The sequence below is a fragment of the Mytilus edulis genome, chromosome 8 (genome assembly GCF_963676685.1).
Source record: "Mytilus edulis chromosome 8, xbMytEdul2.2, whole genome shotgun sequence".
Classification (NCBI taxonomy): domain Eukaryota; kingdom Metazoa; phylum Mollusca; class Bivalvia; order Mytilida; family Mytilidae; genus Mytilus; species Mytilus edulis.
The window spans coordinates 33,984,993-33,999,193 of NC_092351.1; the positions used below are offsets into that span (position 1 = coordinate 33,984,993).

Genomic DNA, 14,201 nt, shown 5'->3' on the forward strand with positions numbered 1-14,201 from the left:
GAAAGAAGATGTGGTATGATTGCCAATGAGACAACTATCCGCAAAAGACCAAAATGAAACAGACATTAACAACTATATGTCACCGTACAGCCTTCAGCAATGAGCAAAACCCATACCGCATAGTCAGCTATAAAAGGCCCCGATAAGACAACGTAAAACAATTCAAACGAGAAAACTAACGGCCTTATTTATGTAAAAAAAAAATGAACGAAAAACAAATATGTAACACATAAACAAACGACAACAACTAAATTACAGGCTCCTGACTTGGACAGGCTCATACATAATAATGTGCCGGGGTTAAACATGTTAGCGGGATCCCAACCCTCCCCCTAACCTGGGACAGTGGTATAACAGTACAACATAAAAACGAACTATAAAAGCCAGTTGAAAAAAGCTTAACTCATCAAATGGACAAAAATACAAGTGGACGTGGCCGGGTACTTAATAATATACATCCCGACACAAAAAGACACAATGAACAGATCTGAGAGTACTCGCAGTTATCTGACAACTAGTTCAAAGCCACTTACAACTAATAAACAAATCATGCATCTAAGACTAAACTATCAATCCGTACACATCCAACATCCAATGGATTTAGTGTAAAGACGTCATAAGCAGCCAGAGAAAAACATGACCTTGTGCAATGCCAATTCAAGTTACAGGTATCGACAGATTGTAGGTCCATGAATATGTATATGTATAAAACATACTAGTAATATTTAGTTGGCTTTTAATTTACTAAAAAGCTAAGAAAAAGAAATGTCAATTAAAATAATTTTTATTATTATAATCTAGTTTTGTTTATACAACAAGTAATTGGTTGGTATACACTGGATTCTTTTAAAATCTGTTCACAAAGAGATATTGCAGCAAACTAGAGTATCCATTAACAGGCTACCCGCTTCTTCCTCCCCGCCTTATCCATGATGTTACCAGAAGACTGCCAACAAATTTTTTTGTCTAGTCCAACGCCATACTTTTGATTCACATAGCCATCTTTCATTAGATTCGAGATGGTTTTCCCATTGGTCAGTTTTTCACCAGTCTTCTTCCAGCTGAAAATTATATTGAAATCCTTAATTGTCAGCTTAATGAAAGAATTAAGTTTCAGTGTCTTATTGAATTGTATTATTAGTCACATGGTGTGTTAATGACCTAATACGATATTTATGTGATAAATTAATTCCATATGGAATGAGAGCAAAGCTCGAATCCAATATTGCATTTACCGACCCTATATATGCCGTATCATGTCACTAGCATATTGTGTAACAAATCAGTATTACCGACTATCTTGACACGTGGTATTCAGACTAATGGCTTATCAAAGTGACAAAATCTACAATACTTAGTATCAAGAACCTACTTCAATTTGTCTGTACAGAATACAAATGCCAACAATAACAACTTCTTAGCTTTAAATTTGTTTTGTGAATGCATTCAAAACATTCATTATCAATGTGATCGTCTGTTGAATCCTATAGATGTTTTGAAAGGGAGTAACAGTTACTCCTTCCTACTATCCCTTATTTGATACATGTAACTAATCCCATAGTGTTAAGGACACCCTATATCAAATATATGATATCACTACGTGTAATCCTCTTAATCAATCACATGCCATAAATCTATATGAGGTAAGACAATTAACAATATTATACAAATGTAATCTTTAGGAAAACAAGCTTTAAAAATTAACTACTAGAATCGATCAAACTTATTAATTAAAGAATAACTAATCGAAAATTCAAATAGAGAAAATATTCAACGCGTGAACGAACAACACATTAATTGACGAATGCGCGCAGCGCATGAGTTAATTATCAATGTTGTTCGGTAACGAGTGGAATATTTATCGATAATTGAATTTTTTGACAACGCCTATTGTTGTGTGACGACTGAGGAGTGAACTTACCACGTGTATTTCACATGTAAAATTATCGGCATTTATTTCACTGGGAAATCAATGTAATTCATTGCAACCAATGTAATAAATAGAGATTAATACATGGCAAAATCCATATCATATGTCGTATCATCCCGAGACACCAATATCAGTCCAAGGGCCTTTAGGCTCGAGGGATGATATTGATCGAGGGTGATACGGCATGTGATACGGATTTTGCCATGTTTTATACGCTTTATCATATATTTCAACAGGAGAGTATTATATTATATGAACACTGTTTGAAACAGTAAACTTTTTTAACGTAACTTTCTAAATTATGTTTGAAACTTTTAAAAAACGCATTAATTTTATTTAATAATTTTCTTTTTTTTTCTTTTTTCTTTTTTCTTATTTTACAAAATATACTTTCCAGTATCCAATAATTGTTTTGTTAATAAAACTGAGATTGTACACTACTTTGTAAGATTTTTAGTGAAAATGTAGCATTGAGGTATATTTTCCGGAATTTACCGAGTATGACCGGAATGCCATGTGCGATAACGTTATGGAAAGGCATGTGATAACACTCGAAGCATGTGATAAACTTTTCATATCATCCCGCTAAGCACCAATTCGAAAAATATGGAATTTACGTTGATTTAATGCTATTATCATACAGTAAAAATCATATGTTATTTAGTCTAAGTATATGATAAACGAATTTATTCATGTTACATGTAGCTTAAAGGTATATACAGTATTATATATTTTACTTTGCTAAACATTTTTGCCAAATTTCTCTTTGTCTATACTCGTTTTTAAGATTATAACCAAATTACGAGAAATATGACACACCTCATTATTTTTCTAGTCTAATACCTCTAAACTGGATTGTACGGCTGTCAAATGATAAGGGAAAGACCATTTGGCAACAAAGGGGCGATGTTTTTTTCCTAATAGAAAAATTGTATTCCCAATTTGTAAAAAATATTATTGTGTTCGAGCAGATGACAAAAAACAATATTCTGAATTAAGATTTTCTCCATAATTTTTTGTGCTAAAATTGTCAAGTTCTGATTCAGACAAAAAAAAAACAACAAAAAAAACACAAAAATCAAATACCCCTTTTTGAAGTTAAATAGTTGCACCCTAATCTCAATGTGATGCCTTACTTTTTTGACATATGATTAGCGTTAAGTACGACGGTACTAGATTTAGTCCCATAACCAGAACCTTTGTGAATGAGATACCGTCCGCCGTCTTTAGTGGTAGCTACAACACCAGTATGCTTTATTCCAAGTTTTCCAAGAAACCCATTTAGAGGCCTGAAAAAAAGATAGACATTTATGAAAGGATTATATAAACTGCAAATAAATTCTGGTAAACATATTGATATAGATCGATTTTAACAGCAGTCAAATTTGATTTGAAGGCAAATAAGGTGTCAGCTTAATGTTGTAATGTCATGTAAATTAAATGTTGTCATTTTAGTATTACATTTGTTGGACTCTAAAGTGCGATGTTGACGCCAAAGTGCGATGGTCTACGCTAAAGTCCGATGCCTCCATACGCTAAAGTGCGATGGTCCGCGAAAGTTTGTGACCCGGATTTGTTATTATTTAACAGCTTTTTTGAATAACACTTTAAAAAATATCTTGATGGAAAATAATAAAAAAAAGTACTAATAACGCTTTCAAAAGATGTAGGACCAATATTCATTTTATTTTATACCAAAAGTGGCTTATTTCGAATTGTAGACAACAAAATAATTTTTTAAAGAAATCCCTAAACTGAAATTTTGAAAAAAACAGAATGTATGATAAGCCCTCTTTTATAGCTCCTTGAATTCGAAAAACATACAGTATCTACCAATACAATTCTCTATACACTGTATGATATCAGTATTTTGTATTTTTGAATTGTGTCTTACATATTGTTTAGAGCATAACACGTCTTGCTTTGAATACAAAGTAGCAACAACTGTCGTCTTTTTTTTTCTCTCTTAAAAGAATGATACTTAAATGAGTGAAATTTAATGTGTTTGCCCGGCTTTACAAGATGAAAGAAGAAGATTTATTCCAAATGGACTAATAACAAGACATAACATTTTTACATTCAACAAACTGTTTAATTCAAAAAAACCAAAGACACTAAGAAACCTCTGCAATTTTATAAGATGTATTAATAGTAAGCTCACTCCTTCTTAACAACCATAATTTATTTAACATACTTATAGAAAGTATTTCTTTATACAATTTTAGCTTTTACATTTGACTATACAAGTCTATATATATATTCTTTTATTGTTATCTCATCCGAAATTTTGAATTTTATGCATTTTTAATGCATTTTTTATTTTTATGTATACTATTTTTTTTTTAACTTCTCTGTAACCTTTGTACTTGCATGGTTTTATGAGAATAAACTATCTATCTCTGACATAAAGTATATCTGATTCATTAAACCGGGTATGCTGAAGGCCGTACTTTAACCTATAATGGTTAACTTTTATAAATTGTGACTTGGATGGAAAGTTGTCTCATCATTTTTATTCATACCACATTTTCGTATTTCTATGTGAACATGCAAAAGCGTACAAAGGTCATCGTATATACATACGTTATATTATTTACACGAAAAACTCGTTGAAATGCATCTGATCATTGAAGATTTTACATGTAACTTTATTTCAGAAATAATAAGAGACGTATATTTTTTATGTACGGTGTTTATACATATATATATATAAAGGGGACAAACCTAGAATAACTCTCAACCTTCGTTACTTTACTGTTATACAAATTGGTCAGTTGATTCTTGTTCATATCATGGGGCCGCTACAATAAATATCACCAGTAAAAGAAATTAGTGAAGACAAATTTTAAAAAATAAGACTGTATTTGTACCTGGAATAATTAATTAAGGAAGAACCTAACAAATGACCTGCTATCAATTTAAGCATACACAAAACGATCTACTTTTATTGATAGAACTATTTTCTGAAGGTGTTATGTTTGCAGAGGGGCGGTAACAGAGGATGTCACTCCAAATTTCCGAGAAAAAAAATAGCATTCTTTCTCGGATCCCGAAAAATGTATTATATATTCCAAAGTCCCAATAAAAGTATATCCCAAATTCCCACAAAAGTAAGGGTCCAAGGAATATAAAGGCCAAATCGTGACTTTCCAAAATTATCTAAAAAGGCCAATGCAAGTTTTCTTTCCTCATAATTTAATTCATAGAGCTTTGTGTAAAATTACTGAATTAAATTAATCTTTATTCATGGGAGAACGGTAGTTATTTGTTAAAAGAAGATGAAACGGGATCCTTCTTCTTATAGGTAATTTATCTTTAGACCTTTACAAACAACTTTTCATGTCGTTTTAATTAAATGCAAAGGCAGATTCATGGGATATGGAAGACCTACGTTATGGGTTTCGGAGGAGTAACAATGGCAACTCATATAAAAAAAAATGATGTGGTATAATTGCCAATGAGACAACTCTCCACAAGAAAGTTCACGTGTCGTCAGAATGTCCAGTGAGTTCTGTAGATGCACGTGCACTTTGTCCTCCCACAAAATAACAAAATGATTACTGTTTTAATTTTCTATCGTTTTAAAATAATGAAATATTTGACACTGAACGGATGAACATCTCTCTCATTAATTTTATCCTCCAATCAGCCTACTATTGAACAAATAACAGGTATACAAATATTTTTTGTTTTATTTGTACATGTACAAATAAAGTCTCCTGTTTCCCGCTTCAATGTTGAGCAAGCGGTAAAACAAATATTTCTTTCTAGGTAACAGTTCATTTTGGGGTCCTCATCGCGCTCCGTTTCAACTATGTCGATGAAAAATAAGACGCAAAAATTTGGATTTAAACAGCTAACGCTAAATAAGCCAGTGTAAATTGCATGATAAAAACAATATATGTACATTGTCGGAAATTTTAAAATTTAATTGTGCTCGCTACGAAACTGGAGAAAAGCTCGCTTTTCGTCCCGTTTCTAAAGCTCGTACAAACAAATTTTATATTTTCCGACAATGTACATATATTGTATATTTATTTACAGTCAGAAAATATTGAAATTATTTTTGTAAATAGTATTACAACTGTTATTTCTATATTTTCGATATATTTTATTTCACGTAGCTATTAAGTAAACACTCTTCAAACTTTCTATTAGAGTGGGTTGCAAATATTCAGTTTCAATCGCAAGTTCGCGCATGACGCAAACAATAAACCTTGACATTGAGTTATTTTGTCTAACGTACCGTTTGTGTGTTTGTTTTTGTACTTCCTCCTCTTCTTCCCCATCCCCAAGATGATCTGGAGGAGCCTGATCTTGATCCAGAGCTAGAACTCTGAAATATAATATTGTCAATTCACAATATCAAATTTTAAAAATATGATTGGGGTCGAGATATGATTAAAATTAACTATTTTTATTTGAATTATCAAGTCTTATTCAATATTATCTCAAATCAATATTCTTTTTCCTTATTCATGTATGCTCTGTTTGCCCCTTGTGGGCCCTTAATTGGAAATAAAATATGTTCTGTTCTGTTCTGTTCTGTTCTATTCGCCAAAATACTAAGAACCGCGTTAAAAAATACCAAACGACAATGAAGACATGAATCCGAGTGCGACAAAAAATCCCACATCATTAAAGGCTAACAAAAAATAATAATAAAAAAAACCAACAGGAAACTTCTCAGCACGAAAAAAAACCATCCTAAATAACTAGAAGGAATGATATTGCATATTCCACTATCTGGTAGCAGATAATTAAGAGAAAAAAAAAACAAATGTAACTGTGAGCTACTGCTCACTAATGATACCCCCGCCGCAAGTGGATAATGTTAATAGTGTAAAACAGTATACCCCTTTTTCAAAGCGGGATATAAAAATTGTCTTGCCCTATGAAATTACCAAATTTACAAAAAACAGTTAATTAACTGTAACAAAAGTTAAAATATGATAAAACCTTCGTACAGAGGATGAACAATGAGGTGAATTTTTAATAACAGACAGGCACAATAAATATCACATCCAACAACACACAAAACCAAAGCAAACAATACATGGACCCCACAGAGACTCAAGTGCCTTGGAAGAGGAGAAAGCGGTTTCTGCTGCACTACTGCTCTTTCGCGTTTATCAAAAACAAAAAAAGTACTTGGGATGGAATAGAGGATGAAAGAACTCAAATATGTCTAGAACAAATGGGATCAACGAAGAATGTTCTTGCGTGTGTTTGTGCTGTATTTCTGTCACGTAGAGTTGTCTTTTTAGCGATATTTTAACATTGTTATTAAGCGAGAGGTTTGAATAGCATTAAATCAGGTTCAACCCACCATTTTTTATTAAAAGGTCCTGAATCAAGTCAGAAGTATGGCATTTGTTATCAAACATTTCTATTCTATGTATGTTGGCGTTTGTTTTAGTTACGCTTCGGTGTTCATGTTGTTCCTTCGTTTTCCTCCTATAGTTGACGTGTTTCCTCGGTTTTAATTTGTAACCCGGATTTATTTTCTTTCAATCGATTAATGACTTTTAAACACTGGTTTACTACTAGTGCCTTTATTTATGTCCAATGTTACAAAAGAACAAACTAAACAGCTTAACGCGATAAGCTAACAACAAGCGATGATGTGTTACTTAATAAAAAATGAAAATACTTCGAGAGCTGTTTTCGAAAGCGCTTGCCAAAATGATAAAATTAAACAACTTATGGACTCCTTTATTTCAAAATTTTACTAACCCCAGAACTTCTACTACCACCCCACCAAGCATCTGTTAAACACACTGCTATCAGTACTATGAGAATAACTCGCAGGACCATTTCTTCTGAAGAAAGTTCGTGCTTCTAAATGGAAGGTAAAATTTATTATTTTCAAATACAAAACTATATATTTGTTTTCATTCCAAATGAAAATGTGATAATGATTCCAAATTATCAACTGATAATTGTTTATCTACATGTAGGTTGCATTTCTGTACATATCAACAATGCAAATATCAGATGCACTCTTTCTATGACTTAAACTGTGCCTCTTCTACTATGAAGTTTTGATAAAATAATATATCATAGAACGGAAATACGCACTACTATTTTTTTGACTTCAGGATTTCGACAGATTTTAATATGACTGATCTTCATATTTACTGGAAACATTCCCAAGTTTTATCTCTTTGAGATGAAACATAGAGATCATAACTAGGAACCAGTATATAAACAAAATTAATTATCCATGAATATTGTATATCTCAACAAAAGAGGCGTGGTTTTAAGGAACGGCTGTATTTACAAATTACAACCTTTAACTGTGTAATATGTTTGGACCATTACCCACCTGCTTCTGTAAAAGATCTCTTACCGTTGAATTGGTAACGATAATTTCTTTGCCTTTGTTGAACTTTGAAGACGGTATAGTACGCATCTCTAAAAGCTCGATTTGTTCTATTCCACTTATCAATAGACATATTTTTACTACACACTCTTATTGTTTTCGTCACAGTAAAAATCACTTGATTGAAGATATTGTAATGAAAATACGAATTTACAAAATAAAAATAAAAAGTTTTACTACACTTACTTTTCTAACAAATAATATATATTGGTGTGAGAATCTGCCCAATTAGTATACTGAACGGAGATTCAGTTTTAGTCTAGTATCTTTTGATATACTATGTACTGAATATATATTTATTTTATATGTGACATCTGTTAAATACTATCGATTTTGATAAAAGTGACTATCCGATTTGATTCCACGAATGAACGATTCCGCAAAAATTATTAGTGATAATTGGAAATAGAATACGTCGTACAATACTATTTGTGAAATTAAAACTGATCGTTGACAGCAATACAGTAATCCAATACACTACAAACATCAGTTCTAGTTAATTTTAAACATTCAAGGTTTATAACCTACAAAAATGAAAATGAAGAACGGACAAACCATTTCCATATTGTCAGAAGTTAAACTGTCTTTATCCTTTTTTTTATTATTGTTTTAATATTATTATTATTTATCGTTTTATATATTTTGTGTATTATATATAAAGATGTGTTCAAAGATACAGTAAAGATCGTGAATGAACTCATGTATTCAGGCTAGAAAGGGCATCAACTTCACTATTAAAAGACAGCATCTTATAGCAGAATTTGATGTCATAGTATGAAAAGAGAGTTAATTGGTGCACGCACCAAGCATTTTGACAGGAGGTAATGAGGTTTTTGGTGTAAAAAAGGGCAAAATGCTTATATAACAATCTGCATATTGAGTTGACTTTAATCCTCAATTGTCAGAACTGTTCCAATCCAATTAGCTATGATAATGCTATAAATCATTACTAAAAAGTTAAGGAAATCGAATATCATTTAATTCATTTTCAAGTCTTAAAAGTATCAAAGTCGCATTTAAAAAAAAAAGAAATATAATCTTGCAAAATTATTTTATTTCATTTGCAAATAAATTGTCTCATCTCGCTAGCCACATGTGTTTTGCAGTCTTAAACCTTGAAATACAAGTTAATTGTACTATATCAGGGAATTGTTGATTTCACTATCAGAAAATGAATACAAAATTCGAATATAAACAACATAGTCCTTATTGAGGACAGTATATATATATAACTTACTAAAGTTTATTTACTTTCTATTTTTTATATAATTTAATCTATGCAGGGAGTATAAAAGTAGGCGGATGCATTTTTGTTTTTTATAAATACTTTTGAGTGATGTATTTTTAGGTAACGTAGTGATAGGGTGTTATGTAAGGGCAAACTTAAGTATGTCATAATGAATTATAGATCGCATTAACGTAGAAATGTCCATAGATTTCAAATCGTTTTGAGATATCAAGAGCGATTTTTTTATTTGAATTTATTGTTAAAAAAATATACAACAAATTAACTGTGTTCTCGGGCCAGCGAACGACAGCTTTTTTTAATAACCTTCGACTACACTACTTAGGTCTACTCCTCCCGTAACTATGATTGTAATTCAAAGCTTTGACTTGCGGACTCCTTTACTTATCTACTATTAAACAATATAATGTCATAATGGTAAAGAAACGGTTAAATAAAAAAAAACTTTTGACACTTTGAATACCCACGTGCTTCTAAACCACAATTTCGTACAATAAATTTGCCATTTCGTACCATGACCATAAACAATTTCGTACCATATGAAAACAAACATCTTTCGTTTGTACTTTAAGAAACAATTTCGTAACGAATGGAAAAAAATATTTACCATTTGGGACGATATGTAAATGGTATACATTATAATCTTCAATATGGTACGCAATAGTAACGGTACACAATGGTTATGGTACGAAAATACTATGTATACACATGTAGGTGTAATACCATCAAATCATGGTACGTCACATCCGGTTGCATACTTAAAGGGTCGAGAAAAGTATTCCCTTGAATTTGACAGTTGTAGGTAATTAATCCTACATTTCATTGCAATAACACATTTCTGGGTCGTAAAAATATATCTTGGGTATTTCAATGAACCATTATATTTTTATTTGGGGTTTCTAAAGAATATTTTGGAAATTTGAGGTTATATGATAACTAAAGCATGTACACAGGTTATTTTCTTATATGCAATCAAATGGTATGGGAAATATTTTCTATAGTACTGGACAGGATAAGACTTTACTCATTGCTAGTATTTCTTTATTTGAAACAGAGATAAATTCTGCACAATTTTTTGAAAAGTGCATTTTAAACAAAGACTAATAGGGGGAAATCAATGGTGAATCTTTAGTTGACAGAACGAGCCGTACTTTGTGTTTTTTAGAGTTTTTTTTTTCTAATTTCTTATATTCTGCCAAAATGGAAAGTTTTCCTAGGAAGTAAATTAACAAATATATAGTTATAAGTAAATGCAATTATTTTTAATGCAGTAACAACAAACTAATCACTAAAACAAAAGCTTTTATGTCCATCTCCGGAATGCAGCGTAGATTTAATTTTAAAAGACCAAGTTATTGAAATCTCCTTTGAGACAGTTAACTTTTATATGGATTTTTCATTCTGCTGGATTACTGCAACTTCATTCTCATGACATTTCTATCATATATAAGTGAAAATTATTCCATTATATATATTGTTTTTATATTTATTTTATTTACCAAAACACATAATGCATAATCATGATAATATACAAAGGTTTATAAATTATTCTTTACAAAGCAGATAATACAATGTCAGATAATTATAATTAAGTTAATTTCAACATTTCTTACAACTAATAATTCTTAAGAACAGTTTGAGTTTTCTGCTGCAAACTAATTTGTCTATGTTTTGTTTTATTTCAATAGTAAAATTTCGTAGTAGAGAACCAAAAAAAATTTGATGGAGAAAAATAAAATCAAAAAATCAAAAATTTGTCAAAAAAAAAAAAAAACAACAACAAAAAAAGCAATAACAAATACAAGTTTAAAATTTTTAGGAAAAAAAAAAAGAATTGATCATCTGCGGTTTGCTCTATATATTACTGCCATTATATGGTATCTGATTCAAGAAAGATGGGAGGTATAAAGAGCCAGATTTATAGGTTAAATTAGCAAATTTAAAAAACAAAAGTCTCATGTATTTGTGTGATTGTTCTCAGTATAAACACAAAAAGTGCCAGCTATTCCATTCTCTCTCAAACTGTTCTTGGTTTTGTTTATAAATAGATACCGTTTTTCAGTACAGTACAGATCATTTAACTTTTGTTTGAGTGCCGGAAGTGATAGAACTTTTTTCAAGCATCGACTTGAATAAATATAATATTTAATACAGAGCAATATCTTATTTTGTACAGAACAGTTTCTACCATAAAAAAATACCAAATACAAAAGTCTTACAATTATAGTTAAGTGTTATGTGTGCTGTAGATGAAGTCCATGTATCAAAATTTTCTAACAAAAGTACTTCTTCACATTCCCACAATAAGTGTATAATGGTTTCAGGTTATATATTACAAAAAGTACAACGAGGGCTTTGTACAAGTGTTATCTTTTCCAGGAAATATTTAGTAGTCAAAACTAAGTGGTTTAGCCTGTATTGGAACCACTATTTGTAGTAGTTTTAAATGGAAGTTTATAAATGAGTTTCATTTCATCATTAGCGTCACCAAACTTTTCCATAATTTTCTTTTTATTTGTTGGTTCCGTAAGATTTTTTCTCAATGTGAAGTATATATCTTTAGAACCTTTTCTGTGTTTAAAAAAAATCTTGATATTATTAGGAATGCTTGGGTAACAATTCTTTATTGGAGATGCAGAAAGTCTGTACGTATGTGATACACGTCCTAAAATTTAGTCAGAGAAAAAAATTCGCCAGCTTCATCTAATAAATCATTTACGATGTGTACACCTTTGTCTTACCAGTCTTTGAAGAAAACAACATCATTTTCTATTTTAATTCTCTCATTAAACCATAAAGGCATATTCAAAAAATATTCCCATGTATATTCAATATGTAATGCAACAATTTCTTTCAGGACACTCAAAACATCTTTCCAAAATGGATTTGTGCATACCTTCATACTTTTTTCTATGTTTTTGACACCTGTATTTTCTAATAAATAAAAATCAATCCCATAGAAAGCAAGAGTTTCCTGTAATTTTTTTTTATTATTGACCAACCTTCTAACCCATGTACATTTCAGTGATTTTATGAAAGGTTTCAATTTAATCATTTTTAGACCCACTTCAAAATAATCTTTCACTAATGTTTCTCTCTTAACTTTACCAACTGGTTTTTGCCAAACAAAATTATAAAACAAGTTATCAAGTTTTTGAATAAATTTGGAGTCTGGATTTGGCAATAATGAAAACAGATGGATAAGCTTTGGTAATGCCAATGTTTTAACCACTGTAATACGCCGAATTGGAGTTAAGTTTTTCTTGCTCCATTGCTTTAGAAGAGATTCAATCTCCAATATTTTTTAATCATAATTTAATCGTATCATCTTTGATAAATCTACATCAATGTATATTCCAAGGAACAAAAAATTATGTTTACCCAATGATAAGTTTAAGCTAGTACAAAGTGCATTCTGGCTTTATTTTATACTGCCAATCCATACAACCTGGGTTTGACTGTAGTTTAATTTTAAACCTGCAATTTCCCAAAAATAATTAAGGTCTTTCATGTTTTCCATTAGAGATTCTTCAGATCCATCTAAAACAATAGCAGTATCATCAGCAAGTTGAGACAATTTATTTTCAATACTAACAGATTTTAACCCTTTTATTTTCTTATTGTTTCGAAGCTTAATAGCTAGTATTTCAGCACTCAATATAAACAAAGGAGAAAGCGGATCGCCATGTCTACAACCCCGTTCAATGTTTAAAAAATCTGATAAATTACCCCCTTGGTTTACAGCTGAATTAATATTAGAGTAGAAATTATCACCTAATTACGAATAGATTGTCCAAAATACAACCCCGTTCAATGTTTAAAAAATCTGATAAATTACCCCCTTGGTTTACAGCTGAATTGATATTAGAGTAGAAAATTATCACCCAATTACGAATAGATTGTCCAAAATTGAAAAAAAAAAACACTTCTTGTAGAAAATCAATGATAATGAATCGAAAGCTTTTTCGAAGTCGACAAATGCATCAAGTCATATAACAATCTTGTGTTTTCTCCTATAAATCGACCTAGAACAAAGCCAGTTTGATCAGGATTATGTAAATTTCCCAATACATGTTTAAATCGATTAGCAATAACTCCTGATGCAATTTTTAAAGAAGTATTTAAGAGAGTAATTGGTCTCCAGTTTTTAAGAAACTGTCGTGGTTTGTCTCCTTTAGGTAGACATGTTATTATACCTTGTCTATGTGTAATGGAGAGTTGAACTTTTTCAAAACCATAATTTATGGATCTAACAACAAATGGACCAATCTTTCCCCAAAAAACTTCAGCTTTAAAACCTGATGATCCTGGATTTTTATCATTTTTCATTGCTTTTAAAACATTTGATGCCTCATGTAGACAGATTGGACCCTCTAGATTATCTGACTCCTCATTTGTTAATTTGTTAACATTGTATTTATCAAAAACAGTATTAAAATTCTTAATCTTATCTGTAACAATAATTTTTTTTAGTACAACTCTTGTTAAAAAAAATGTAAACCTCTTTAAGAATATCTTTTTGATTATTAATAATTTCTCCATCATCTTTTTGTACTTTAGGGATAATTTTATTCGTTAAATTTCTAGATTCTAAATTACAAAAATATTTACTAGTTTTTTCACCTTCTAAGATCCATATT

General features: G+C 30.7%; 1 protein-coding gene across 1 annotated transcript; it reads right to left on the reverse strand.

Moving 5' to 3' along the window:
* Positions 1–767: 767 nt before the first annotated feature.
* LOC139486979 (uncharacterized) lies at positions 768–8,624 on the reverse strand. Its single transcript, XM_071272014.1, has 6 exons — positions 8,502–8,624; positions 7,667–7,771; positions 6,177–6,266; positions 4,655–4,731; positions 3,067–3,219; positions 768–1,061 (listed from the first exon to the last, which is right to left on the reverse strand). Exons 2-6 carry the CDS (start codon positions 7,745–7,747, stop codon positions 893–895), a joined length of 570 nt encoding a protein of 189 aa, XP_071128115.1. The 5' UTR covers positions 7,748–7,771; positions 8,502–8,624; the 3' UTR covers positions 768–892.
* Positions 8,625–14,201: the final 5,577 nt, after the last annotated feature.